Below are 26,965 nucleotides of genomic sequence, written 5' to 3'. Positions count from 1 at the left end.
GGAACCCAACACTTTGAGGAGAGTCTTCTTAGATGTTTTCCTCCAAGACTGCAGCTCCTCACCCTTCCTTTCCACTAGTTTTAAATCTAACACCATAGGCAGGTTGAACCAAGGGGAGCACATCCAGACAAGCCCCTTTCCTCTGCCTCCCTCAGGGTCTCTACTTAGCTCTATCATTGTTGTTAGCCCTGACATACACTTCAGGGTTGGCTTGGCAGAGGCTTTTTGGGGAGCAGGGATAGTGTAAGAGGCCAAAAAAACAAAAACAAAAACAAAAACCCACACTCAACACACACTTCTGTGACCAGATGCAGGGGCGAGGGACCCTGGGGGGTAAGTTCCTCACACACCAAGTGATTCTCCAGTGGACATTGGCTGAGCATTCTATAATTCAAGTCGATTCTGATTCTGACCCTAGCTAGCTGGAGGTAGTGTCAGATTCCATGGGGTAAGGGCTTGATCCCACTAGACTGCTCCTCTTCAGATGCCAATTGCAAGTAATAGATTTCACCTACACTTCTTAGCAGCTATAAACTGGGGCTCCCACTACCCCCTCCTTTGGTCTGATTAATTTGCTGAGAAGGCTCATAGACCTCAAGGAAACATTTACCAGTTTATTATAAAAGATAGTACAAAGGGTACAAATGAACAGCCAGATGAAGAGATGGATAGGCAAGGTGTCAGGGGTGCAGAGCTTCCATAACCTTTCTGGGCAAGACACCCTCCTGGCATCTCCACATGTTCAGCAACCCTGAAGCTCATCAACTTTTGTTGTTCCAGCATTTATAGAGTTTGATGTCCAGCTCCTCCCCTCCCCCTTTCCTGGAAGTTGAAGGGTGGGGATGAAAGTTCCAATCCTCCAATCACTTGGTCTCTATGGTGACTGGCCCCATCCTGAGGTTATCTAGGGCCCCCATCCTAAATCACCTCCTTATTATAAACTCAGGTGTTGTCAAAGGGACCCATTATGAATAACCCAGGAAATTCAAGGGTTTTAGGGGCTGTGTCAGGAACCAGGGACAAAGCCCAAATATATTTCATATTATAAATAAATAATATGATAGTTAGCTATGTCACACCCTCATCTCAGGAGTCCATGACGGTGGTATAAGATCAAGAAGGTCTTAGCACATCTAGCTCTGAGAAGGCATTGGGAGTGAGGCTTTAAAGTTTCTGCAAAGTGGAAGGATTGGGGGTGGGGGTGGGGGAACAGATCACCTGTTCCCAAATCCTTCAAATAATCTCTTGTTATCAGGGAGATTCTTTGATAACTTTGGCTTCACTCCACAACTAGAATATTTCATTTAAAGGTCTGAACATTATAAAATCAAAGTATGATACAAATCATTCTTCAAGACGCTTTCAAATTGACCCAAGACATGACATCAACACCTTATACTGCGTTCAAATCTGCTTGATGTCCCTTTGGAAAAGTTTTCTCTTGTCTCTCTCTAAAAGACAACCGCACTTTCCCAAAGCTGTGCTCTTAAGAGTTGGTAAAGGGACAATTTGGTTTACCCAATAATCAGATTAATAAAGGTATACCATTTCTAAGGCACGAGAGCAGGAATCTTAAGCTGAGGTAGCCCTGGGACTAAATATGCCATCCTCTTGTATCAAGATGGAGAAGACGGACGAGGTTCAGGGAAAGAGCCCAGTGGAAGAAGCCAACCTAGTGAGAGGAAAACGGACACCTGGTGAAGGTATCGGCCTCTAAGGTAGGGATGAGGGGACAGGCCTCTCTGCCTAGAGACAGGAGGAGGAAACTGAGGCATTCACACTTTCTTGTGACGATCACATTTCCTGCAGAGTGTAGCAGAGCCAGGGAGCAGGAACCAGATGTATAGTCCCACGCCCACCCACTCTCCCCTCCCCTCCCTCCGCGGCCCCGCCTCCAACAAGCCGCTTCCGGTCGCGAGGGGTCGCCTGCGGGCTCCAGCTGCGCCTGAGCAGGAAGGGAGGGTCAGCGCGCCGGCGCAGTGCCGCGGTCACAGGCTGAGTGCCGCGGCGCGGTCCTCGCTTCTCTGAGTGTTGGCCCGGGAGGAAGGAAGATGGTGCTGGATCTGGATTTGTTTCGGGTGGATAAAGGAGGGGACCCAGCCCTCATCCGAGAGACGCAAGAGAAGCGCTTCAAGGACCCGGGACTGGTGGACCAGCTGGTGAAGGCAGACAGCGAGTGGCGACGATGTAAGTACCGGGACGGGCGGGTTACCTCCTTGATCCTAAACCCAATTTTCTCTCTCAGATCCAGCCACCGCTCCTGAGGCCACAGCTTCCACCCTTCGTCAGACCCCCTCCCAGGGTGCAGTGGCTCCGAGGTTCTCCCCATCCCCGAAAACACAGCCTAGTAGCCGGGGTCATCCCACTTTCTCCTCCACCCGGGCGGAGCGAGGTCCCTTCCACGCGTGCTCAGTGCCGTTCGCTGCCAGTGTGCGTACGCACGCGCATCGGGAGCTGTCAAGCCTTCCTGTCCCAGGGGTTGCCAGAACATGCCGGGGCGGGAGGTTGTGGGGTCTAGGCAGCTTTCCTAACAGGAATCTTTGCTCCCCCCCCCAGTCTTTTTCTGATCTTCAGCAAGGCCAGAGTGGTTTTCCTTTGTTTCGATAGGATCAAAGGCTCCTCGTGAGACTGCGTCACTTCTGCAACACAGTAGATTCATTCGGGCGTTGGAGGCCGCTCTTGGCCAAAATAAATGACCCTGAAGCTTTTCGGAAGGCCATCCCCCGACCTATGGGCATACCTTTAAGAATTAGAAAAGTCTTTTCCGTGGTAGATCAAACGTGACGGGGGTGAGGAGGCGAGAAAAAGATTGTAATGACTGAGGCTGTTTAATTGTGATTTGTGGACGTTTTCCTTTAAAGACATTGGCAGAGTTGGGCTAGAACCTGAAACTGCCGGATCTTGGAGTCATATCGGGCATCTTTCATGAAGCTGAATAAAACCATAGAACCATCTGCCCGTAAATCTCTGCCTATATTAACTGGAGTGGTCGCTGGTTGGGCGGATGCTGTCAAGTACTTTGTCTGATGCAATAGGTCTGCAACCATCTGGGAGCTAGGTTGATGACAGCACACTGCAAAAGCAGCCGCTATCCGAGAGTGTGATGGATTTCTATTAGGAAAATTGATTTTCTCCTGTTTATAAGGATCTTGGATGTCAAAAGAGTATTTGTTTAACTTGAGTTTTGTGCTGATTCTGTGTCTTAGGCCCTCTATTGTAGTAGTTTGATTGTGAGATTCCACACTTGACCTGAAGTTTCGAGTTGCAATGGAATTTAATTTTGCCACATTTTTTGTTTAGGATAAAACTAGCCTGAGCACTGTTCTACTGAATCTGAAGTCAGGAGTATCAGATTTTTGTGTCAGTCCAGCCCTTGGCCAGTGCTAAATGACTTTGAATGTGTTAGCTAGTCTTTTGGGTATAATGTCTACATCTGAGGTATTTGTCCCTTATCTGAAAAGTAGATAAGTGGTGAGTTCTTCAGGGACAAGGATTCAGTTTTATTCATACAGTATATATGTGGATATACATATATACATTTATACATGAAATCCCAGTACCTAGCACTGTACCTGGTCCTTGGTAAGGCCTTGATAAAGGTTTGTTGGAGGTGTGAATATTTTCTGTGTTCAGGGCACTTTACATTCTTTATGAAAAGCAGTTTATGTAGTTTATGTTCTTGTTTTAAAAAACTTAATCCCAAATGTGAAGTCATTTCTTTGCTTTGTTTTGTTTTGTTTTGTTTTTGAGACGGAGTCTCTCATTGTCACCCAGATTGGAGTGCAGTGGCACCATCTCGGCTCACTGCAACCTCCATCTCCTGGTTTCAAGAGATTATCATGCCTCAGCCTCCAAGTAGCTGGGACTACAGGCATGCACCACCACACCCAGCTAATTTTTTTTTAGTTGAGATGGGGGTTTCACCATGTTGGCCAGGCTGGTCTCTAACTCCTGACCTCAAGTGATCCACCCTCCTCAGCCTCCCAAAGTGCTGGGATTACAGGTGTGAGCCACCATGCCTGGCCAGTAGTTTATTTCCAATACATCTATTAATTTGATTATTTTCTATTTGACAACGCTTTCCAATATTCTCTTTGCATCCAAATGGAATTTATATTTTTTCCCAAGTTCCCAACGGCCCAAGGTAGACACTGGCAGATTTATATCAAGGTTCTTTGACATCTTGAACTTAAGATCAGAGGATGGAGTTCTTCTCTCATTGCCTTGAACAAGGGCTTATAACCAGAGCCACATTAAGAACTCAGATCATGCTCCCTAATTGAGGACACATAGCAAGCTTCACCAAGCCCTCCACTACAACTATACCAATTTGTCTTCCTGTAGACTTACAAGGTACCACTAGGGTTCCTTGGAGAACACAGGAGTCCAATATAACTTGGAGTCATAATACCACATTGGAACTTAGAACTCTTGTAACTCCAGGGATTTGAACTGTGATTTCTTCTTTTTAATTCAGAGTAGCGTAATGATCCTACACTTGGGCATATTTGTCTTGGCCCCACTCCCGAAGCAAATAGATTTCCATGTATCTGGAAATCTGCTGCAAACCCCAAGAATTTTATCCTCCCTCAAAAAGTGCTATCCTGAGTGGTTTTTTTTTTTTCTTTTTACTGTACATTGAAAATTGAAGTTGTTGTTTCCTGTTTTTTTAATATGAGACAAGGTCTCACTGTGTCACCCAGGCATGATCACAGCTCACTACAGCCTCAATCTCCCCAGGCTCAGATGATCCTCCTGCCTTAGACTTCTGACTAGCTGAGACTACAGGCGCAATGCCACCATGCCTGGCTAATGGGTGTATTTTTTGTAGAGATGAAGTTTTGCCATGTTGCCTAGGCTGGCCTCAAACTCCTGGCCTCAAGCGATCCTCCCACCTCGGCCTCCCAGAATGTTGGGATTACAGGCATGAGTCACCATGCCCAGCCTAAAGCTGTTATTTCCTCATAACCTTTACTGCACATGTTTTAAAACAGGTTCTTATCATTGTTTGCCCCAGCAACTGGAATAGCTTTCTGTCTGCTTTCAATCTTAACCCAGTCTCACCAGGGCATATAATCTTTCTAGAATGCAAATCTGATCATTTTACTTGAAGGCTTAAGTTTTGCAGTGACATACTTTAGAGCAGCACTGTCTGATAGGAATAGAATGTTAGCTTCATGTATACAGACACTCCTTGACTTAGGATGGGTTTATGTCCCAATAAATCCATCATAAGTTGAAAATATTGTAAGTAAAAAATGCATGTAATACACATACCCTACTGAATATCATAGCTTAGCCAAGCCTACCTTAAATGTGCTCAGAACACTGACGTTAACCTGCAGTTGGGAAAAATCATCTTACACAAACCCTATTTTATAATAAAGTGTTGAATATCTCATGTAATTTATTACTATTGATCATAAAGTTTAACCATTATAAGTTGGCGATAGTCTGTAATTGTTAATTTGTTTGTATCCAATCTAAAAAATATAAACAGAAACAGATGAAATTAATTTTAGTAATACATTTTATTTAACCTAGTCTTGTATACCCAAAAGTTTTATATACATATATATATATATAATTATTATTATTATTTAAGTGTAAAACATACTTTGGAGTTTGACAGCATCTTGTTCTGTTACCCAGGCTGGAATGCAGTGGCATGATCACAGCTCACTGCAGCCTGGACCTCCTGGGCTCAAGTGGTCCTCCCACCTCAACCTTCTAAGTACCTGGGACCACAGGTGTGCACCACCATGCCCAGCTAATATTTTAATTTTTTGTAGAGACAGAGTCTCACTTTGTTGCCCAGGCTGGCCTCGAATTCCTGGACTCAAGTGATCCTCCCACTTCGACCTCCCACACTGTGGGGATTACAGGTGTGAACCACCACACCCAGCCCCAAAATTATATTTTCAACATATAATCAGTATTTTTAAATTACTGAAACTAGCCCAGTGTGGTGGCTCACCCCTGTAATCCCAGCACTTTGGGAGGCCAAGGCAGGCAGATCACGAGGTCAGGAGATCGAGACCATCCTGGCTAACACGGTGAAATCCCATCTTTACTAAAAATACAAAAATAATTAGCCGGGCATTATTATGGGGGGCGCCTGTAGTCCCAGCTACTCGGGAGGCTGAGGCAGGAGAATGGCGTGAACCCGGGAGGCAGAGCTTGCAGTGAGCCGAGATCACGCCACTGCACTCCAGCCTGGGTGACACAGTGAGACTCTGTCTCCAAAAAAAAAAAATACAAAAATTAGCCAGGCATGGTGGCGGGTGCCTGTAATCCCAGCTACTTGGGAGGCTGAGGCAGGAGAATTGCTTGAACCCAGGAAGCGGAGGTTGCAGTGAGCTGAGATTGCGCCATTGCACTCCAGCCTGGGGGACAAAGTGAGACTTCGTCTGAAAAAAAAAAAAAAAATTACTGAAACTACTGAGATATTTTACTTTTTTTTTTTTTTGGGTACAAGTCCTCAAACTCCGAAGTATGTTTTACACTTAAAGCACCACTCTGTTCAGGTGCTCATTTCAAATTTCAAATGCTCATAGTCACATGGTATTAAAAGCTACTATATTGGACAGTACAGCCTTAAAGTATAAAAATCCAAATTTCTGAACACAATTTACAAAGTGCCCCACGCCTTCCTGGCCTCCCGTCTACCACTCCCTGCATAGGGCCTCCCGCTCTTTGCTCTAGCTTATTGCTACTCCTAGACTCTTTCACACTTCTGTGACTGTTGCCTCTTCCTGGAATGCTCCTTATCAGGGTGTGCCACTCCCACTTCCATCAGCCCTCTTTGCCACTCAACTACTGTCGTAGTGCCACCTCATTTGTTGAGTGCTCTCCTTATATTGTCTTACAAATCTCTTACAGCATTTATACTATTCCTGTATATACCCTTCAAAAACTTATGTTTATTGACATACATACAGTAAAGTACACAAATCTTAGTGTACAGGTTGATGAGTTTTCTAAATCTATACACCAATGTAACACTCAGATCAAAATATAAGACATTTAGGCCGGGCGCAGTGGCTCACACCTGTAATCCCAGCACTTTGGGAGGCCGAGGCGGGCGGATCATGAGGTCAGGAGATCGAGACCATCCTGGCTAACACAGTGAAACCGCATCTCCACTAAAAATACAAAAAAATTAGCCGGGCGTGGTGGCGGGCGCCTGTAGTCCCAGCTACTTGGGAGGCTGAGGCAGGAGAATGGCGTGAACCCAGGAGGCAGAGCTTGCAGTGAGCCGAGGTCATGCCACTGCAGTCCAGCCTGGGCGACAGAGCGAGACTCCGTCTCAAAAAAAAAAAAAAAGTATATATATATATATGACATTTGCAGCACACCAGCAGATTGCCTTGTGCCACCTCCCAGTCAGCCCCTCCTCCAAAAATAATAGTATTCTTACCTCTATCACCATAAATTTCTTTGCCTGATTTTGAACTTCATATAAATGGACTTATATAGTATATACTTTTGTATATGGCTTCTTTCTTTTTTTTTTTTTTTTTGAGATGGAGTCTTGCTCAGTCGCCCAGGCTGGAGTGCAGTGGCGTGATCTCGGCTCACTGCAAGCTCCACCTCCCAGGCTCACACCATTCTCCTGCCTCAGCCTCCCGAGTAGCTGGGACGACAGGTTCCCACCACCACGCCTGGTTAATTTTTTTTGTATTTTAGTAGAGACGGGGTTTCACCATGTTAGCCAGGATGGTCTCTATCTCCTGACCTTGTGATCCACCCGCCTTGGCCTCCCAAAGTGCTGGGATTACAGGCGTGAGCCACCACGCCCAGCATGGTTTCTTTCTTTCAAGATTATGTCTGTAAGATTCATCCATGTTACTAACATGTAGCAGTAGTTGGTTCTTTTCATTGCTATATAATACTCCATTATGTAAATATGCCAATCAATTCTACTGGCATATTTACTTTATGACATTTGGATAAACTGGGTTGTTACCAGTTGAGGGCATTATGAATAAGCTTCTAGAGACTCTTTTTTAAAAAATGTTTGATTGGCAATTAACAAATTATAGTTGTATATATGTATAGGGTACAATGTAATGTTATGATTTATGAATACAATGTAGAACAATAAAAGCAGCTAATTAACATATCCATCACCTAAAATACTTATATTTTGTGATAAAAACATATGTACATTCTTATGTGTGTCTTTTGGTAGACATTAACACTCATTTCTGTTGGGTATGTACCAAGGAGTAGAATTGCTGGATCATAGGGTGGGCACATGTTTAGATTTAGTAGACAATACCAAGTAGTTTTCCGAAGTGGTTGTAATGATTGATATTCCCACCAGCAGTATCTAAGAGTTCCAGTTGCTTGGCATTCTTGCCAGTACTTGACATTGGCAGTCCTTTTAATTTAGCCATTCTGGTAGATATATAGTGGTGTCTCATTGTTATTTTAATTTGCATTTTTTTGATGACTAAAGATATTGAGTGCTTTTTCATAAGTTGATGGCATTTGGATAGCCTATTTTGAGAAGTACCTGTTCAAGCCTTTTGACCAATTTTTATTTGTCCTTTTCTTAGTGGTTTGTAGGAATTATTTATATAGTGTGGATAGAAGAATACCTGTCAGCTAGATACCACAGATCTCCTCTCCCATTCTGTGGCTTGCCTTTTCATTCTTTCAGTCTTGTGATGAGTAGAAGTTCCTAATTTTAATGAAGTCTAATTTATTGACTTTTCTTCTATGATTTGTATATTGTGTTTCCAAAACACAATAGATAAATCACAGAATTTGTATTCTGTTTTGAAAATCATGTTATGTCTTAACCTTCAGAAGAGATTCTCCAGTTTTTTTTGTAGACATTTTATTCCTTTACCTTTTACATTTAGGTATAAGATTTACTTAATATTAATTTTGGTGTATTATGTGAGATAGATCAAAATTTTTTTTTAATGTGGAGAGTCAATTGCTCATGATAAAAATGCAATAAACTGAGAATAGAAGGGAGCTTCCTTAATCCGGTAGTAGATACTTACAGAAAAACCCATAGCTAAGTTTGCTTTTCTTTTCTTTTCTTTTTTTCTTGAGACAGAGTCTCATTCTGTTGCCAGGCTGGAATGCAGTGGCGTGATCTCAGCTCACTGCAACCTCCGCCTCCCAGGTTCAAGCGATTCTCCTGCCTCAGCCTCCTGAGTAGCTGGGACTACATGCGCGTGCCACTATGCCCAGCTAATTTTTGTATTTATAGTAGAAACAGGGTTTCACTGTGTTGGCCAGGATGGTCTCGATCTCTTGATCTCATGATCCGCCCGCCTCGGCCTCCCAAAGTGCTGGTATTACAGGTATGAGCCACTGCGTCCGGCCACATTTTTCCTAATGATGAAATATTGAATGCTTTCCCCTTGAGGTTAGGAACAAGACAAGTATGTCTGTTATCACCTCTACTAATCAACATCATGCCAAAAGTTCCAGGCAGTATGAATAAGGCAAGAAACAAAAATAAAAGATTGGAATGGAAGAAACTGTCATTATTTGCAGATCACTTGATCGTGTATGTAGAAGCTGAACTATTAAAATTAAATAACTTTAACAAAATAACTGGATACAATACACAGAATCAAAGGTACTTCTATATACAAGTAACAGTTTAGAAGCACCAGGTACATAGAGATATACCTAATAAATAACATTTAAGACTTATACACTGAAAACTACAAAACATTGCTGAGAGAAATTAAAAGTAATGAAGGGATATACTATATTCATTGAAACATTCAGCATTGTTACAATATTTGGTTTTGTTTTATTTTCTTTTTGTTTCTTTTCTTTTTCTCTTTTGAGATAGAGTCTTGTTCTGTCACCTAGGCTGGAGTGCAGTGGAACGATCTCGGCTCACTGCAGTCTCTGCCTCCTGGGATCAAGCGATCCTCCCACCTCAGCCTCCCGAGTAGCTGGGAGTACAGGCACACACCACCATGCTCAGCTAATTTTTGGTTTTTTTTTGTTTGTTTGTTTTGTAAAGGCAGGGTTTTGCCACATTGCCCAGGCTGGTCTCGAATTCCTGGGCTCAAGCAACCCACCCACTTCAGCCTCCCAAAGTGCTGGAATTACAGGCATGAGCCACCACACCTGGCCTTATTTTCTTTTATGCTCCCAATACCTACTGTGATGCCTTGCAAATAGGAGGGAATCTCAAAGCGATTATAGATTTATAGGAAGTTGGAAAAATAGTAGAAAGGTCCTGTTTTCCCCAATGATAACATCTTATATAACTCTAGTACAATATTAAAACCAAGAAATTGACATTGCTACAATCCACAAACCTTATTCAGATTTTGCCAGTTTTACACACGTGTTTTGTAGTTCTGTGCAATCTTACCATGTGTAAATTTGTATAACCACTGCCATGCTCAAGATACAGAACTGTTTCATCACCACAAAGATCCTTCTTGCTATCTCTTTGTAGTCTACTCCCTTTGCCCTTTGCCCTCCATCTCACCCCTAGCAACCAGTAATCTATTATCCATCTGTATAGTTTTATCAATGTGAATAAGTGAATGAGAAAATAGTGATATCATTTTGCATTGAAGTTTTGTTAAAGAGGTATCAAAGAGGAAAGCTTCTTGGTAAAGCCTTAAAGAATGGCTCTCTAGGTGCTATCTCATTTCTAGTCATCAATTTTGCCTCTTAAAAGCTTGAATTTGGCTGGATGCCATGGCTCACACCTGTAATTCTAGCACTTTGGGAGGCCAAGATGGGTGGATCGCTTGAGCCCAAGAATTTGAGACCAACCTGGGCAACACAGCAGAACCCATCTCTACAAAAATAAAAATAAAAAAATTAGCTGGGTGTGGTGGCACACACCTATAGTCCTAGCTGCCTGGGAGGCTGAGGTGGGAGGATCACTTGAGTCCAGAAGGCAGAGGTTGCAGTAAGCTGAGGTCGTGCCACTGCACTCCAGCCTAGGTGACAGAGTGAGACGCTGTCTCAACAACAACAAAAAAGCTTGTGCTTGAATTTTATCATATTGCCCCTAACGTTTAGATTCAAGAGGTCCAAATTTTACTAATCAGAGTTAGACTGATGATCCATGATACCGATATATTAATTTGGGCCAATATATTGACTAGTTAGTGCCTGTCTTCCCCGAAAGGAAACCAAATTATAAGAGACTAAATTATTCTCAAGGCTGCCAGATGAGCATTATATCAAAGTAAAAGGGTAACATTAGCCATTTCTAGCATGGAGAGGTAGCAATCATGACTGCACTCTTTATAGACTCCTATGCATAGCACCTTTTCCTTAAATGAGTTTTAAGATAATTGGGCAGGTTAGTTACTTGAGTGTCTTCCAAGTTTTTCAGATGTGTTACTCTATAATGGCATCATACAGGTTATGATACTTTTTAATTTTAACCTCAGAATGGTCTTTTCCTTGTCACCAAATGCTGGGGACACCCTATTGTAGTCACCATTGTATGCCAACTACATTTGGGGCTCTAAAGCTCTAAGATTAGGCCGGGCACGGTGGCTCAGCCTGTAATCCCAGCACTTTGGGAGGCCGAGGTCAGGAGTTCGAGACCAGCCTGGCCAACATGGCAAAACCCCGTCTCTTCTAAAAACACAAAAATTAGCCGAGTGTGGTGGTGGGCACCTATAATCCCAGCTACTCGGGAGGTTGTGGCAGGAGAACCACTTGAACCTGGGAGGCGGAAGTTGCAGTGAGCCGAGATTGCACCACTACACTCCAGCCTGGGCAACAAGAGCAAGACACTGTCCCCCCCCCCAAAAAAAAGCTGTAAGATTTTATAACTTCATGAGGCAGATCCTTCAGCTCTGCCGGCATTTGGGCCTTAACCTGAAATCAGTACTAAGAAGTCAGGATCAGGAGAAGGCAGTATCTTAATTATGGGCATTTCTTTGGTATATTCTTGGATTCTTTATTCCTAGGTAGATTTCGGGCAGACAACTTGAACAAGCTGAAGAACCTATGCAGCAAGACAATCGGAGAGAAAATGAAGGTAAGAGAACTGAATAACAAACAGCCGTGAGAACTTGAGCGGAGATATTTGATCTTGCTCTTAGCTAATGTTCACAGAAGGTCTAACTCAGTGTTTAAGTCTACAAGATGTTCAATTTCTTACCAAAGGGGAAAATATTATTTTAAAAAGATAGGGAGGCAGGGAACTTGGAGGCATTTTCATATACTTTACCACAAGTCCATCTTCTGTGTTCAGGTAAGATTCTTTGTTGTCTAGCCGTTTGTTGTCTATTCTGTTCTTATATTAGAAATATAAATTCCACCAGTCATCTTTTTTATGGCAGATTTCAGATTTGTCGTCTCAGTGTAGTTATGCTCCATAATGAAAACTACAGATTCAGAGTTCAAATCTTGCTATGTTATGTGACTTTTAGGCAAGTTAATGTCTCAGCCTCAGTTTTCTCATCTATAAAATGACAATACTAACACTCACCTATAGAATGGAATTGTTAGAACTTTTTTTTAAAATTTAAATGCCAAGCAATGGTTATGGATAGAACTAAATTTCTTTTAAATGTAGAAAATTTGGCACAATGTCTAGAACATGTAGTTTTTCAGCAATTGTGAGTTATAATGAATGGCAAGTAATGTTACTGGCCTTCATCCAAAAAAAAATCCTTCCTATGCCTGAAAAATGTTATGTTTCAGCTCAGCTTTTGCTTTGGTATCCAGAATAGTTCATGTTTTTAACCTTTCTTCAAAAATACCTGTTTAGCCCCTTAATCATATTACATTACATAGTATAGCTAGCTGGGTGCGGTAGCTCACGCCTATAGTCCCAGCACTTTGGGAGGCCAAAGTGGGCAAATTGCTTGAGCTCAGGAGTTCAAGACCAGTCTGCACAACATGGTGAAACCCCATCTCTACAAAAATAAAATGAAACAAAAAAATTAGCCAGGCGTGGCGGCCCGTGCCTGTAGTTACAGCTACTCAGGAGGCTGAGGTGGGAGGATCACTTGAGGCCAGGAGGTAAAAGTTGCAGTGAGCCAAGATTGCACTACTGAGCTCCAGCCTGGGTTTCCAGTGAAACCCTGTCTCCAAAATAAATAAATTAATCAATTAAATGCACTTTACAATCTAGATAACTTTTAAGTTGTAAACCTCAAAACTAAACAACAACAACAAAAAATTATAGAACTTTGGAACTGCACCAGTAAAGAGCATAAAAAGATGACCTTGGGATTCTAGCACCTTACACTTAACTTCATGGCAGTCGGCATCTTTCTCTTTGACAATATTTTGTTACACTTTCAGCGTGTAACACTTTTAGCTGTGGAAAGTGATATTGATAATCATCGAGTTTCTTTCTGTGGGACTTAGTCATTCGCATACTAGAGGCCCCATAATTATGTTAATTCCCATGCATACTCCTCCTTGGGTGTTCTTTGGGACCTATGTACAGTCAGTGCCAGCTGGGTATTTTTTGTAGCAAGAAGATGGGATTGTGAGTGTTGTCATTCACAATAACATTCTTAGATCTGATTTTGTTGCTAGCCATGCAGGGAGTGTTCACTCCCACTGCCATTGAAATGGTAATGATAGTGCTTTAATTTGTAGAGCACTTGAAAACATTGAGATACTTTCACAGACATCTCATTTTGGTTTTGATCCTTACTGCAAAGCTGGAGTGCAGATAGTACATTTGTCAGCCTTATTTAATGGGTAAGGGAATCGGCTTAGGAAATTAAAGAGCTTGCTTAAAATCATACTGTAACTTAGTTGCAGAGTCAAACCTTGAGCTCAGAACTTGAATTTGCTGCCCTGAGGGATTATCAAATAGCAAGGGAGCCTGGTAACTATCTTGCGAACATATCACCCTGCCTATTATGCCATTGCAAAAATCTTGAGATTTAGTCCATTTTTTCCCTACCTCTGTAGTCTGTTCTTATCAAGACTCATTCTGATAGTTTCACATTTTTCCAACTTTTTTTCTTTTTTTTTGAGACAAAGTCTCATTTTGTTGCCCAGGCTGGAGTGCAGTGGCACAATCATGGCTCACTGCAGCCTCAACCTCCTGGGCTCAAGCAGCCCTCCTGCCTCAGCCTCCCTAGTAGCATGCCACCACACTCGGCTAATTTTTTTTTTTTTTTTTTGTAGAGGTGGAGTCTCCCTGTGTTGCTACTGCACCTGGCCAGATTTTTCCAACTTTTTAGAGATGATTTTGCTTTGAGTCACTGAAGGGTGTGAGTGGAGTTATGGTCAGAATTTTGATTGTATGAGAATGTGTAATGAACCTAAAGGATTTCCATGCTTTACATTTAGGAGATTTAGTCCTTTTGTTCTTTCTTTTTTTTTTTTTTTGACACAGTGTCTTGCTTTGTTGCCCAGGCTAGAGTGCAGTGGCATGTAGCTCACTGCAGCCTCCAACTCCTTGGCTCAAGCAGTCCTCCCACCTCAGCCTCTCAAGTAACTAGGACTATAGACACATGTCACTGTGCCTGGCTAATTTTTTAAAAAGTCACCCAGGCTGGAGTACAGTGGCACAAGCATAGCTCACCACAGCCTCTAATACCTGGGCTCAAGCAATCCCCCCGCCTCAGCCTCCCAAGGAGCTGAGACTACAGGTGTACTCCACTATGCCTGGCTAATTAAAAAAAAAAATATATATATATATATTTATTTATTTATTTATTTATTTATTTATTTATTTATTTATTTATATTTAGATATTTAGATGTGGGGTCTCACTCTGCTGCCCAGGCTGGTCTTGAACTCCTGGGCTAAACTGATCCTCCCCTCAGCCTACCATGTAGCTGGGATTACAGTTGCAAGCCACTATACCTGGCTATACTTTGTTTTATTTATATTCACAAAGCAGATGCTAAATATTCTTATGCAAGTTTTGTTGAAGTCTCATGTATCTTATTATAATGACCTTTGACTAACTTTCTTTAATTCTTTTTTTTTTTTGAGACGGAGTCTTACTCTGTCACCCAAGCTGGAGTGCAGTGGTGTGATCTCAGCTCACTGCAACCTCCGCCCCCCAAGTTCAAGCAAGTCTCCTGCCTCAGCCTCCCGAGTAGTTGGGATTACAGGTGTCTGCTACCGCGCCTGCCTAATTTTTGTATTTTTAGTAGAAACGGGGTTTCACCATCTTGGTCAGGCTGATCTTGAACTCCTGACCTCGTGATCCACCCACCTCAGCCTCCCAAAGTGCTGGGATTACAGGCATGAGCCACCGTGCCCTGCCAACTCTTTTTAATTTAAGAAGAATTTAACTCTTTAAGTGATCTTCTTAAATTCACCTGGTTTTGTGCAAGGATTAGAAATGATGATTTAGCAGAATTATCATACGGAAGGATGAGAAGAGAAACTAGAGAGAACGAAATCCAGCCCTGGTTACACCCCTGCCATTTTGTCAAATTACATTGGTTGTTCTAAACTGAATTCCAGATCTTGTGACTTTTTGTTTGTTTGTTTTCCTTGGCTGTCTGATATTTCATCATTCCATCCATCTTTCCCCCTTAGCCTCATTGCTGGGATTGTTGTTAGCAGGTAGGTAAGAATCTACACTCGGGGCCGGGTGCAGTGGCTCACGCCTGTAATCCCAACACTTTGGGAGGCCAAGGTGGGGGATCACTTAAGGCCAGGAGTTTGAGATCACCCTATCCAACATAGTGAAACCCTATCTATTAAAAATACAAAGAAAAAAAAAAAAGGAAAAAAAATTAGCCAGACGTGGTGGCACACTCCTGTAATCTCAGCTACTTGGGAGGCTGAAGCAGGAGAATCACTTGAATCTGGAAGGCGGAGCTTGCAGTGAGCCCAGAGCACGCAAACGGCACTCTAGCCTGGGCGACAGAGTGAGACTCCGTCAAAAAAAAAAAAAAAAAAAAGAATCCACACTCAGGTGTGTCTGCTCCAGGGCTTGCTCCTGAGCACTGCACTACCTCTCCAGCGCTTATAGCTCATGAGCATTTCAAATAAATTCTCTTCTGATTCCTATGATGATCTATGTACAGGGAATGACATTCTTCTCATATTCTTCAGGATGTTAATTCTCTGACCCAGACAGATTAATTGATTTTAGGATCAAAAAGCTATTAAGTGGCAGCATAGGGAGGGGCTTGACACTTTGACTTCTGGCTTCCAGTGTACTAATTTTTTTCCTACATGTTGTATCTTTTAGAAAAATTTATGTAAGAAGTTCTGTGATTCATTTATATAATATGTTAATTTGGTGTACACTTTACAAATCAATGCCAGAGATTTTCTTTTATTTATTTGTGTTGGGTTTTTTTCCTTCTTGCAGAAAAAAGAGCCAGTGGGAGATGATGAGTCTGTCCCAGAGAATGTGCTGAGTTTCGATGACCTTACTGCAGACACGTTAGCTGTAAGTTATAGTTCTTTTCTAAGTTAGGATCTCTGCTATTTTGTCTTAATTTTATTCCTAGACAGCAAGTGCTCTCACTCTGCTCCACACAGCATTGTGACATCCTTTCATTTCTGCTGCTGGGAAATGTTCCCACCCATTCTTGTTATATTCTATATTTGAGTATTTATTAGACAGCAGAGATGGAGACAGTTGGAGTGGGAGAGTCAAGGGTAGGAAGAATAGAAAAAGGAAAGGAACTGTGTTTGGTTTATATAACTCCATATTCTACCCTTTGTTACACAAAGGCAAGAAACTTCAATTTACTCTAACACAGTAAATATTCAGTATGCTGGGCAAGAGCTGTAATTTTTGAGTTTTTTAGTCACTGAACCCTTTCTTGAAACCCTTAACATTTAGCAAGAACATAAACCAAAAAAGCAAAGTTGCTGTGCTTGAGGGGCTCGGATTGGGGGCCTGAACCTGCCTGGCCCTACTGCTAAAGCGCTTGCCTCAAAGAAATAAGAGCATAGTTTGAAACAGCTGCAATACAGAATACAAAATATGCTTCAGACAAATCTCTTACTCCTAATAAATTTATAATCTTCCTAGAGAACAGTTAAATGCAGCACATCAATAGAGTGCTAAATTGGTTCAGTCAAGAAAATCAGAAAGTGCAAATTAAGGGAAAGTTCTCATAAGAGAGCGGCAGTACTAAAATTTCTGCAATGTATGGGAACAATAGATAGTGGCCAGAACTATCTATCTCTGCCTCAAGCACCCCCAAAGAAAAATGCCGATGGATTTGTAGGGCAAGACTGTATATATCTGTGTGTGAAATAAATCTCAGTTCTTAAAAGTCTTCGTTTCCAGTTTTTAAAATGCTACCACAAGGGCTATCTTTAGAGCACAACAGGGTTAGGGCAACCGAATCATATTCCTGTGCTGTCCTTGCCTCACTGTCCTGCTTATGGGCCTGGCCTGTTCATCTACAGAACCTGAAAGTCTCACAAATCAAAAAAGTCCGACTCCTCATTGATGAAGCCATCCTGAAGTGTGACGCAGAGCGGATAAAGCTGGAAGCAGAGCGGTTTGAGAACCTCCGAGAGATTGGGAACCTTCTGCACCCTTCTGTGCCCATCAGTAACGATGAGGTAGGTGGCTGTGCTGCAGCAGGAGGCTGCCTTAGGTCGCTGCTGTCTCTGCAGGGGTGGGGACGGGAGGAGATCTGTGGAACACTGGCACTGTCTGTCAGAAGTAGGTTCTTTGTATATTCCCTCTGCCCACCAATTGAGAATTGCAGGAGTCAGATCCTTGTCTGATTGGGAAGTAGCAGAGATAGCAGGTAGGAGGAGACTCCTGGCACAGAAATCTCTTCTAAACAGGGCTGCTGTCCTCCACTGCGTGTTGCCCGTGGTAGCAGGCGTCTCGTGGGAGGGATCTGCTAAATCAACCTAACCCCCTCACCCACAGCCTGCTGAGAAGCTGCAGGTTGAAGGGAAATCTGCATGATAAAAGTTTCCTGCTGAGCGGGAGCTTCCCCTGCACAAAGCTGCTCTGAGCCCAGCCTTTGTTCCCTGACACCCCAGCCGTAGCAGGGCCCATCTGTGCCTCTTTCATTCATTCCCTGGTGAACATTAAACTCACTGCAGGCTGGGGTGTGCAGGAGGCTGCAGAGCACAGACCATGAGACGACTCAGGAGGTCAGGGCCCTGAGTCCGCCCTCATGTGGCCCTGGGACCAATGAGAGCCTGGAAAAAAAAATCTACATTCTCCTCTGCATCCCAGGCGATGTCGATTGTCTGGGAAGGGTTGTCCTTGTGCAGGATTTGAGGGGTAATTTAAAAGGGTAAAAAAAAGAAACAAAAAAACCCCCAAGATAATACTATAGACCTCTTGGAAAATCATCACTCGCAGTTTCATGGCTAGAATCACTTCTCAAACTTTGTAAGTTACTACTTCTCCATTGAGTAGGAAGTTGCCTTCTCTAGTTATGAGACACAGTAGTGTTTGAGTTAAGCAATGACTTCACAAAGCCAAGTTGTTGGTAGAATAAAGTTTGGAAAGATGGAGGTTGTAGAATTAAGAAATCATATATTAGGCTTGGCACAGTAGCTCACGTCTGTAAACCCAGCACTTTGGGAAGCCTAGGCAGGCGGATCACTTGAGCCCAGGAGTTTGAGACCAGCCTAGGCAACATGGCAAAACCCCGTCTCTACAAAAAATACAAAAATTAGCCGAGCATAGTGTTGCACACCCATCTGTAGTCCCAGCTGAGGCTGAGGCGGGAGGATCACTGGAGTCTGGAAGGTTGAGGCTGCAGTGAGCCAAGATTGTGCCACTGCACTCCAGCCTGGATGACAGCGTTAAGACCCTGTCTCCAAAAAAAAAAAAAAAAAAAAATTTAATTTAAAACTAATAAAATCATATGTCTTGTATCTCTCTTTCTTGCTGTGCTTCCTTAGGATGCGGACAACAAAGTAGAGAGGATTTGGGGTGATTGTACCGTCAGGAAGAAGTACTCTCATGTGGACCTGGTGGTGATGGTAGATGGCTTTGAAGGCGAAAAGGGGGCCGTGGTGGCTGGGAGTCGAGGGTACTTCTTGAAGGTAAGAGCTGGGAACCAGTGAGGATAGGATTATGAAAAAGAAACAACAACAACAACAACAACAACAAAAAAATATATATATATATATATTTTTTTTTTTTGTGGAGAAACATAATCTACTTAAAGAGGCCCACAAATCTACCAGTTGTACTCGCCTTTCTGCAAATGTATTGGCAATTAGATGCAATTCTCTTTCTAAAGCAAGAGAGGGCTTATCAGGATTCCATAGAACAAAAGCCACTAAGTGGTCCTCCATAATGAATGTCTGTTTTGCTGACTGAGTCAGAACAGTCTCTGCCTTTAAGTAGCTCAGTATAATTGGACAGTCAGACAAGTAACAAAGAATCAAAATCCACTGTCATAAGCCCTGTGGTTTGTGTAGGCCCAAAGTGCTTTGAGAACATCAAGATAATTCTCTTAATGGTGTGCCTGGATGATTCACTGGGCTTCAGTGTTCAGAACGAATCTCAAGGTTCAGAATGTCAGTTGCTGGGATCTGTGGTCTTTTATTGGCCTCCTGCTTGCCCCTCGGTAGTCCTGTTCTCTTGGCCCAGGTGCCTTTAGGTGTCAGTTCTAGCTGAACATGATGGTGACAAGACCCAATCAGACAGTACTGTGTCTCTGCTCCTCTAGGGGGTCCTGGTGTTCCTGGAACAGGCTCTCATCCAGTATGCCCTTCGCACCTTGGGAAGTCGGGGCTACATTCCCATTTATACCCCCTTTTTCATGAGGAAGGAGGTCATGCAGGAGGTGGCACAGCTCAGCCAGTTTGATGAAGAACTTTATAAGGTGAGTAGCCTGGGTCAGGTGACAGAATGACTTCTTAAGTTATGTAGCTTAACTTCAGTGATGCAGAGTGGTGCTATCCAATAGGACTTTCTGCAATGATGGAAACGTTCTCTATCTGTGACTCTTAAGCACTTAAAATGTGGGTGGTGCAACGGAGGAAGCACATTTTTTATTTTAATTAATTTTAACTTAAACATGTAGCTAATGACTACCATATTAGACAGTGAAGCTGCAGAGCCTCTTTTACCTTTCCCTGGGTAATCTGTATGATGTATCTAAATCAAGCGTACTTGAACACCATGAGCTTACAAAAGAAGCCCATTCCTTGGGTGCTTGGACAAAAGGAAATTACAGTAGTGGCACTGATCTCCTAGCCCGCTTCCCATGTCCTCCCACTCCTAACCCCAGCCTGGAAGCTTCCACAGGGTGAGACATACTTGCCTTGGGATGGAGGTGGCTTCCAGTTTGTGGCTCCCTCTCAACCATGGACCATGTCAGGGAGAGCCAGACAATTCAAGTCAAGGTTCAGAAGGTCATTCTGATCAACTGGCTCTAACACCAATAACAGCACCCCACTCTGTGTTCAGCACTCAAGATTTCTAGAGTGTCTCTGCTAACAGCTGTCCAATGCAGCAGTGTCTACTATTCATTTGTCCCTCCCTTTCAACTCTTCTGTCAGAAATAGGGACTTAGTTCCTCCTGGCTTATTTCCTCTCCAGACAGTGGAGGTAGAGTTAGACAACTGCTGTTGGACTCATCTGATTTATTTAGGGAGATAGTTCAATAATTAGAACGATCTTTCCATTGTTTCTGTTGATGAGGTAAAAGTTAAGTTTTCATTCAAGACGCACTGGGAAACAAAGTGCTCTCCCTAAACCCTGAGCATTAGTATAACCTTGACCTCCTCCCTCTCTTATTTCTTTTAATGAGGGGAGGAGTGTGTTCCTTTACTAAAACCTGTTTTACCTTTTCTTTCTTTTTCTAATTTCAACGCCTAAGATTAGACAATCACTAACAGAACATTAGAAATATCCACTGCAGGTAACACTAGGGAGAAACCTATGTGGAGTATTATGGAAACTGTTAGGTAGCTGGTGCTCCCTGAGTCCTGCAATCTCCATCTCTTATCCAGATGCTTCTTGGACCCACAGGCAGGAAGAATCACAGGTTTCAATAGTGAAGAATTTTGGCTGGCACTTCTTGTCTGATAAAAACCTCAGTTCTGTAAGAATGAATGAATGTAGCGCTGCCTAATAGAACTTTCTGCACTGATGGAAATGTTCTAAGTCTGCATGATCCAGCATGGCAACCATCAGCCATATGTGACTTGAGCACTGAAAATGTGGCTGATGCAACCGAGGAACTAAATTTTAATTTAATTTGTTTTTATTTTTTTTAATTAATTTCCTGTATAGAGACAGGGTCTCACTATGTTGCCCAAACTGATTTCAAACTCCTGGGCTTAAGCAATCCACCCGCCTCAGCCTTCCAAACTGTTGGGATTACAGGTGTGCGCCACTATGCCCAGCCCAATTTAATTTAAATAGTCATATGTGGCTGGCTATACCATATTAGGCTGCACAGCCCTAGAGCTTTCGTATGTTGTACGTGAATGGCCCCACAGCAGCTAAATTCCTACTGCCAGGTAGCAAGGTAGTTTTCCAGGCCTCTAAACACTGACCCAGGGGAACCTTTCTTCCTTACTTTTTTTTTTTTTTTTTTTTAATTAAAATGCTGCTACATAACAGAAAATTTAGAAATGGCAGAGGGAATTATCTGCTTTCCCATTGACCTAATATAACAACTGTCATCTTAAAATATTCACTTTGGGATTTTTTTCATATATATGTTGTTTTCACATACTTACAATTGCCATGTACATAAATTGCCTTTTTATTTAGCATTATTTTTAATTTTAATTTTTATTTATTTATTCATTTTTTGAGACAGAGTCTCACTCTGTTGCCCACGCTGGAGTGCAGTGGCACGATCTTGGCTCACTGCAACCTCCGCCTCCTGGGTTCAAGTGATTCTCATGCCTCAGCCTCCCGAGTAGCTGGGATTACAGGCGTCACCACCACACCTGGCTAATTTTTTTTTTTTTTTTTTTTTTGAGACGGTGTCTCACTCTTTCACCCGGGCTAAAGTGGCATGATCTCAGCTCACTGCAACCTCCACCCACCGAGTTAAAGGGATTATCCTGCCTCAGCCTCCTGAATAGCTGGGACTACATGCATCCACCACCATGCCTGGCTAATTTTTTTTTTTTTTGTATTTTTAGTAGAAACGGGGTTTTGCCATTGGCCAGGCTGGTCTCGAGCGCCTGACCTCAGGTGAACCACCCGCCTTGGCCTCCCAAAGTGCTAGGATTACAGGCATGAGCCATTGCGCCCGGCCACACCTGGCTAATTTTTGTATGTTTAGTAGAGACAGGGTTTCACCAAGTTGGCCAGGCTAGTCTTGAACTCCTGACCTCAGGTGATCTGCCTGCCTAGGCCTCCCAAAGTGCTGGGATTACAGGCATGAGCCACCGTGCCTGGCTGCCTTTTTATGTGGTATTATATCAAAAGTATTTTTCTGTGTTACTGCATGGTCTTCATTTTTATGGTTGTATAATATTACATAAATAATGTTACAGTGAACTTTGTCCTGTCTGAACCTTTTTTTTTTTTTTTGCATTATTTTCTTCAGCTGAACAGCAAAGTATATTCTTTAAGGATCATAGCCACTAACCTATAAGCACCAAGAAAGCAGAGACTGGTGTCCCTTTTTGCTCCACATTGGTGTTTAGTAAACGCTTCACAAGGATTAATGTATGTGGCTACCAGCACAGGTTTATTGCATACCTGCCAGCATTGACCATTATTCATCATGGATGAGTTTTCTTTATTAGATAAGTGGAAAATAGCTGGGCACAGTGGCTCACGCCTGTAATCCCAGCACTTTGGGAGGCTGAGGCAGGTGGATCACCTGAGGTCAGGAGTTCGAGATCAGCTTGGCCAACATGGTGAAACCTTCTCTCTACTAACAATACAGAAATTAGCTGAGCGTGGTGGCGCGTGCCTGTAATCCCAGCTACTCAGGACGCTGAGGCGGGAGAGTCGCTTGAATCTGGGAGGTGGAGGTTGCAGTGAGCAGAGATTGTGCCACTGCACTCCAGTCTGGGCAACAGAGTGAGGCTCTGTCTCAAAAGAAAAAAAAAGATAAGTGGAAAATATTCTTTCCTCTTAATTTACATTTCTTTGATCTCTGTCAGGGACCCCATTTTGGACTGACCCATTCCTTTATCTTTTTAGTATTCTCTCCCCACTCCCAGGCAGGGATTAAAGGAAATTTTTCCTGCACTATTATTGATCTCTTTCTTGTGATTTCTTATTCTAGCCAAGGTCCTCCCCGCTTCCTCTTAACTGGTATAGCTCCTTCCTTCCACAGGTGATTGGCAAAGGCAGTGAAAAGTCTGATGACAACTCCTATGATGAGAAGTACCTGATTGCCACCTCAGAGCAGCCCATTGCTGCCCTGCACCGGGATGAGTGGCTCCGGCCGGAGGACCTGCCCATCAAGTATGCTGGCCTGTCTACCTGCTTCCGTCAGGAGGTGGGCTCCCATGGCCGTGACACCCGTGGCATCTTCCGAGTCCATCAGTTTGAGAAGGTGAGTAGATGGGTCAGGGTAAGGAGTGGAACTTTCTCTGTCTCCAGAATGGTTAGACGAGAGATAGGATCTGTGTTGCTGAGGCCCATCCTGGCTCCAGCTCTCCCTCTCATTGCTTACCTCTGTGTTTCCGGGGAAGTGCATGGTGGAGTGGCGTAGAGTATGGACCCTGAAACCAGGCTGCGGCTTTACCACTCACCAGCTGTGTAACATTGGGCAAAATGCATAAGCCCCCAGTGCTCCATTTCTGCCTTTGTACGAGGAGGATAACAGTAATGGTGCCTGCCTCACCAGGACTATTGTGGCCTATTGTGAGGATTATCCCAGTCAATATACGTAAAGCACTCAGAACAGGGGCTGGCATGCATGTGGGAAGCTCGCACCATAAGCATTTGCTCTTGTGATCCAGTCCCAGTTGCTGGGGGCCCAGCCTTGCCTGCCTCCCAGTGGTGTGGAAACGGGTCTTCATGGCAAGGATGTCTCCCACTTCAGTCCTTTATTCACCCTATACCACTGTCACCGTCTCCTTGGGTCCCTCTCTGCAGATTGAACAGTTTGTGTACTCATCACCCCATGACAACAAGTCATGGGAGATGTTTGAAGAGATGATTACCACCGCAGAGGAGTTCTACCAGTCCCTGGGGATTCCTTACCACATTGTGAATATTGTCTCAGGTATGGGACCCAGCCTCTTCTCAGCCTCCCTTTCCTGCAATCCCAGACGCCACCCTTACCAGCTGAGCTGCCACACAGAGAAACAGCTCACAATTCAACTCATTGCCCACATTAATTAAAATATTACACTCTTCTCACTTGGGAGTATTTGGTGTTAAGAATATCTGGATGTGATTTCACCTCTGGAGACAGGACATGAATTAAAGAATTCTTCAGGCTTGCTAAAGGTTAGCCTTCTGAAATACCATCCCTCCTTCACGAGTTCTAGGGGTTTTTCCTTACAGGTTCTTTGAATCATGCTGCCAGTAAGAAGCTTGACCTGGAGGCCTGGTTTCCGGGCTCAGGAGCCTTCCGTGAGTTGGTCTCCTGTTCTAATTGCACGGACTACCAGGCTCGCCGGCTTCGAATCCGATATGGGCAAACCAAGAAGATGATGGACAAGGTAGATGGCCCCCGGGGAGGTGGGAAGCAGAGCCTTCAGTACACTGCCCGTCCATCTTATTTCTCAGCCTTTGGGGTGCACTGGTCCCCAGCATCATGGGAAAATCTGAGCTTCTCAATCTAGACCAAAAAGGGAATCTGAAAATGCCTTCTACTGAGTCAGGACTGAGTTCTTTTAGCTAGAAACCTGAATCTAGCTCTCTTCTATAAGGTAATTCTAGCTTTTCTCTTTCTGGCTTTGTTTTTCTTAACTCCAGAGAAAGAATAATCTCCATTTATCTACACAGAACAAGTTGGAGGCTTCCCTCTTCTCACCCAAGAAGGTCTGGGTTGTAAGCTGCTCTCTTCAAACCCAATTTTCAGGCCCTACTCTTTTCCAAGTCAGGAGCTTGAAAGGGGCAAAACGGAAAGGCCACAATAGTAGTTTCTTCCTTCCCTCAAAGGGCCCAACTCCTCAGAATACCAGAAGCTACCACTTGTCACTCATGGAAACATGAGGGATCTTTCTGCAGTTATCTAATAGGCAATAAATACCAAATAATTCAAATTGAGAAAAAAGTTGCTAAGGGGTAGAACCCATCATTTTGATTTGGACAGTTGTGGTTGGGGAAGTCTGGTTGAATGGATGGTTCCTGGCCGTCAGTAAGACCAGATGAGAGTTGAGCTCGACTTCCCCTCTGGGACCCTGTCTTCCCAGGTGGAGTTTGTCCATATGCTCAATGCTACCATGTGCGCCACTACCCGTACCATCTGCGCCATCCTGGAGAACTACCAGACAGAGAAGGGCATCACTGTGCCTGAGAAATTGAAGGAGTTCATGCCGCCAGGTAAAACTCCCAGCTCATCTCATCGTCCTCCTCTTTTCTGTCTTCACACTCTTCTAAACAGCAGGCCCCTTTCAGGATATACCAGGTTTTTTTGTTCAGACACAGCCCCTGAAACTCTGTCTGCCCTCTCGGGCTGGGCAGGGCAGAGGGCTTGGTTGAGAAAGTAGCCAGTGCAGGTGTGATATTGAAATGCTGCTAAAATTCAGACTAGGGAAGAAAAGAATAAAGGAAACCGGTGCCTATCAAAGGGACCCCTCTGTTCAAAGGGATCATTGTCTTGTTGAATTCTCCCCAGAGGTCTTAGGGCTTTGACTTGCTGAGAAACAACAGGTCATTTGCTTGGCTCTTCCTTCCCAGGACTGCAAGAACTGATCCCCTTTGTGAAGCCTGCGCCCATTGAGCAGGAGCCATCAAAGAAGCAGAAGAAGCAACATGAGGGCAGCAAAAAGAAAGCGGCAGCAAGAGACGTCACCCTAGAAAACAGGCTGCAGAACATGGAGGTCACCGATGCCTGAACATTCCTGCCTTCCTGTTTGCCAGGCTTTCATTTCTGTCCACTGAGATCTCAGAGCCTGCCCAACAGCAGGGAAGCCAAGCACCCATTCATCCCCCTGTCCCCATCTGACCGCGTAGCTGAGAGGGGAACAGTGCCATGTACCACACAGATGTTCCTGTCTCCTCGCATGGGCATAGGGACCCATCACTGATGACTGATGAAACCATGTAATAAAGCATCTCTGGGGAGGGCTTAGGACTCTTCCTCAGTCTTCTTCCCGGGGCTTGAACCCCGCCTCTGATGGTTCTCCCTGATATACACTTCTGCTTTTCCTTTCAAATTAGGCTGCTCCCTCCAGTTAGCAAGTCACAGAGCCTTTGAACAGGTAAGCGAAGGGAGGGGTACACTTAGAAAAGGCTCAAGGGGAAGGTGGAAAATGGAGTCTGAATCACACAAGCTTGCAGGGCAAGGGCCAGGATCCTCCTTTACAAATATGTTCCTGCTTGAAATCATTGAGGTAGGACTAGCTTAGACACCAGAACTGTTTTAAAAGCCTTCTAGCACTTCTGTTCCCTACAAAGGACTCTGTGGAAAGGGAGAGGCTGTATTTAATCCAGAAGAGCCCCCAGCTTCTATGCCTAGCATGGGTTGGGGACTTATTAACAGCAGTTTCTCTCGTTACAGCCATCCCCACATGGGGAGACCAACGGCATACCAGCTTGCTGCTGCACCTCCAAAGGATTGGGATAGCCAGCAGGGCAGAGGAGAGGAGAAAACATTGTAGTCCCTTTGTGGAGCTCCCACTGTTGCCCTAATAGCCAGTTCCTTTCTCAGGGGAGGGTGATGTTCAGGCTGTTTATTTACCTGCTGCCTTTCATCTGCAATCTACAAACCCTTTAATAACAGCTTCTGTTAGTTTAGTGCCTCTCTCCTAGGAGGTTAAAATACTCCCTATAGATGACCTCTTTTATCTTTGTGATGGTCCCAGAAGGTAGGGTGGGGACACGATTATATGATTATGCCTGTTCCATCCTTTGGAAGACAGAAATACGAGGACGGTAAGGGAGATGAGACAACGTGGCCTGGTGGAGGTCGGAAGTCCTGACTCCTCGGCAGTGCTTTATGTTTCTTTGGGAGGT

General features: G+C 43.8%; 1 protein-coding gene across 2 annotated transcripts; it reads left to right on the top strand.

The window, feature by feature from the left end:
- The first annotated feature begins 1,950 nt into the window (after positions 1-1,950).
- On the top strand, positions 1,951-26,122 carry SARS1 (seryl-tRNA synthetase 1). Of its 2 annotated transcripts, XM_032155148.2 has the most exons (12): positions 1,951-2,187; positions 11,934-12,004; positions 16,277-16,357; positions 17,332-17,490; positions 18,802-18,945; positions 19,578-19,733; positions 23,166-23,387; positions 23,933-24,062; positions 24,347-24,504; positions 24,761-24,826; positions 25,201-25,330; positions 25,688-26,122. In XM_032155148.2, the coding sequence occupies exons 1-12, from the start codon at positions 2,052-2,054 to the stop codon at positions 25,843-25,845; spliced, it is 1,611 nt and encodes a 536-aa protein (XP_032011039.1). In that variant the 5' UTR covers positions 1,951-2,051; the 3' UTR covers positions 25,846-26,122. The 2 variants fall into 2 exon arrangements, with proteins under 2 accessions (XP_032011039.1, XP_032011041.1); XM_032155150.2 differs by lacking the exon at positions 24,761-24,826.
- The last annotated feature ends 843 nt before the right edge of the window (positions 26,123-26,965 follow it).

The sequence above is a fragment of the Hylobates moloch genome, unplaced genomic scaffold (genome assembly GCF_009828535.3).
Source record: "Hylobates moloch isolate HMO894 unplaced genomic scaffold, HMol_V3 SCAFFOLD_5, whole genome shotgun sequence".
Taxonomy (NCBI): domain Eukaryota; kingdom Metazoa; phylum Chordata; class Mammalia; order Primates; family Hylobatidae; genus Hylobates; species Hylobates moloch.
This window is presented reverse-complemented; position numbering and strand designations above follow the sequence as displayed.

Excerpts from the sequence above, each read along its gene's own strand:
- SARS1 (XM_032155148.2), top strand. The coding sequence starts at position 2,052 with ATGGTGCTGGATCTGGATTTGTTTCGGGTGGATAAAGGAGGGGACCCA. Across the intron at positions 2,188-11,933 it reads AGACAGCGAGTGGCGACGAT|GTAGATTTCGGGCAGACAAC; the intron begins GTAAGTACCGGG and ends CTTTATTCCTAG. Across the intron at positions 19,734-23,165 it reads TTGATGAAGAACTTTATAAG|GTGATTGGCAAAGGCAGTGA; the intron begins GTGAGTAGCCTG and ends TTCCTTCCACAG.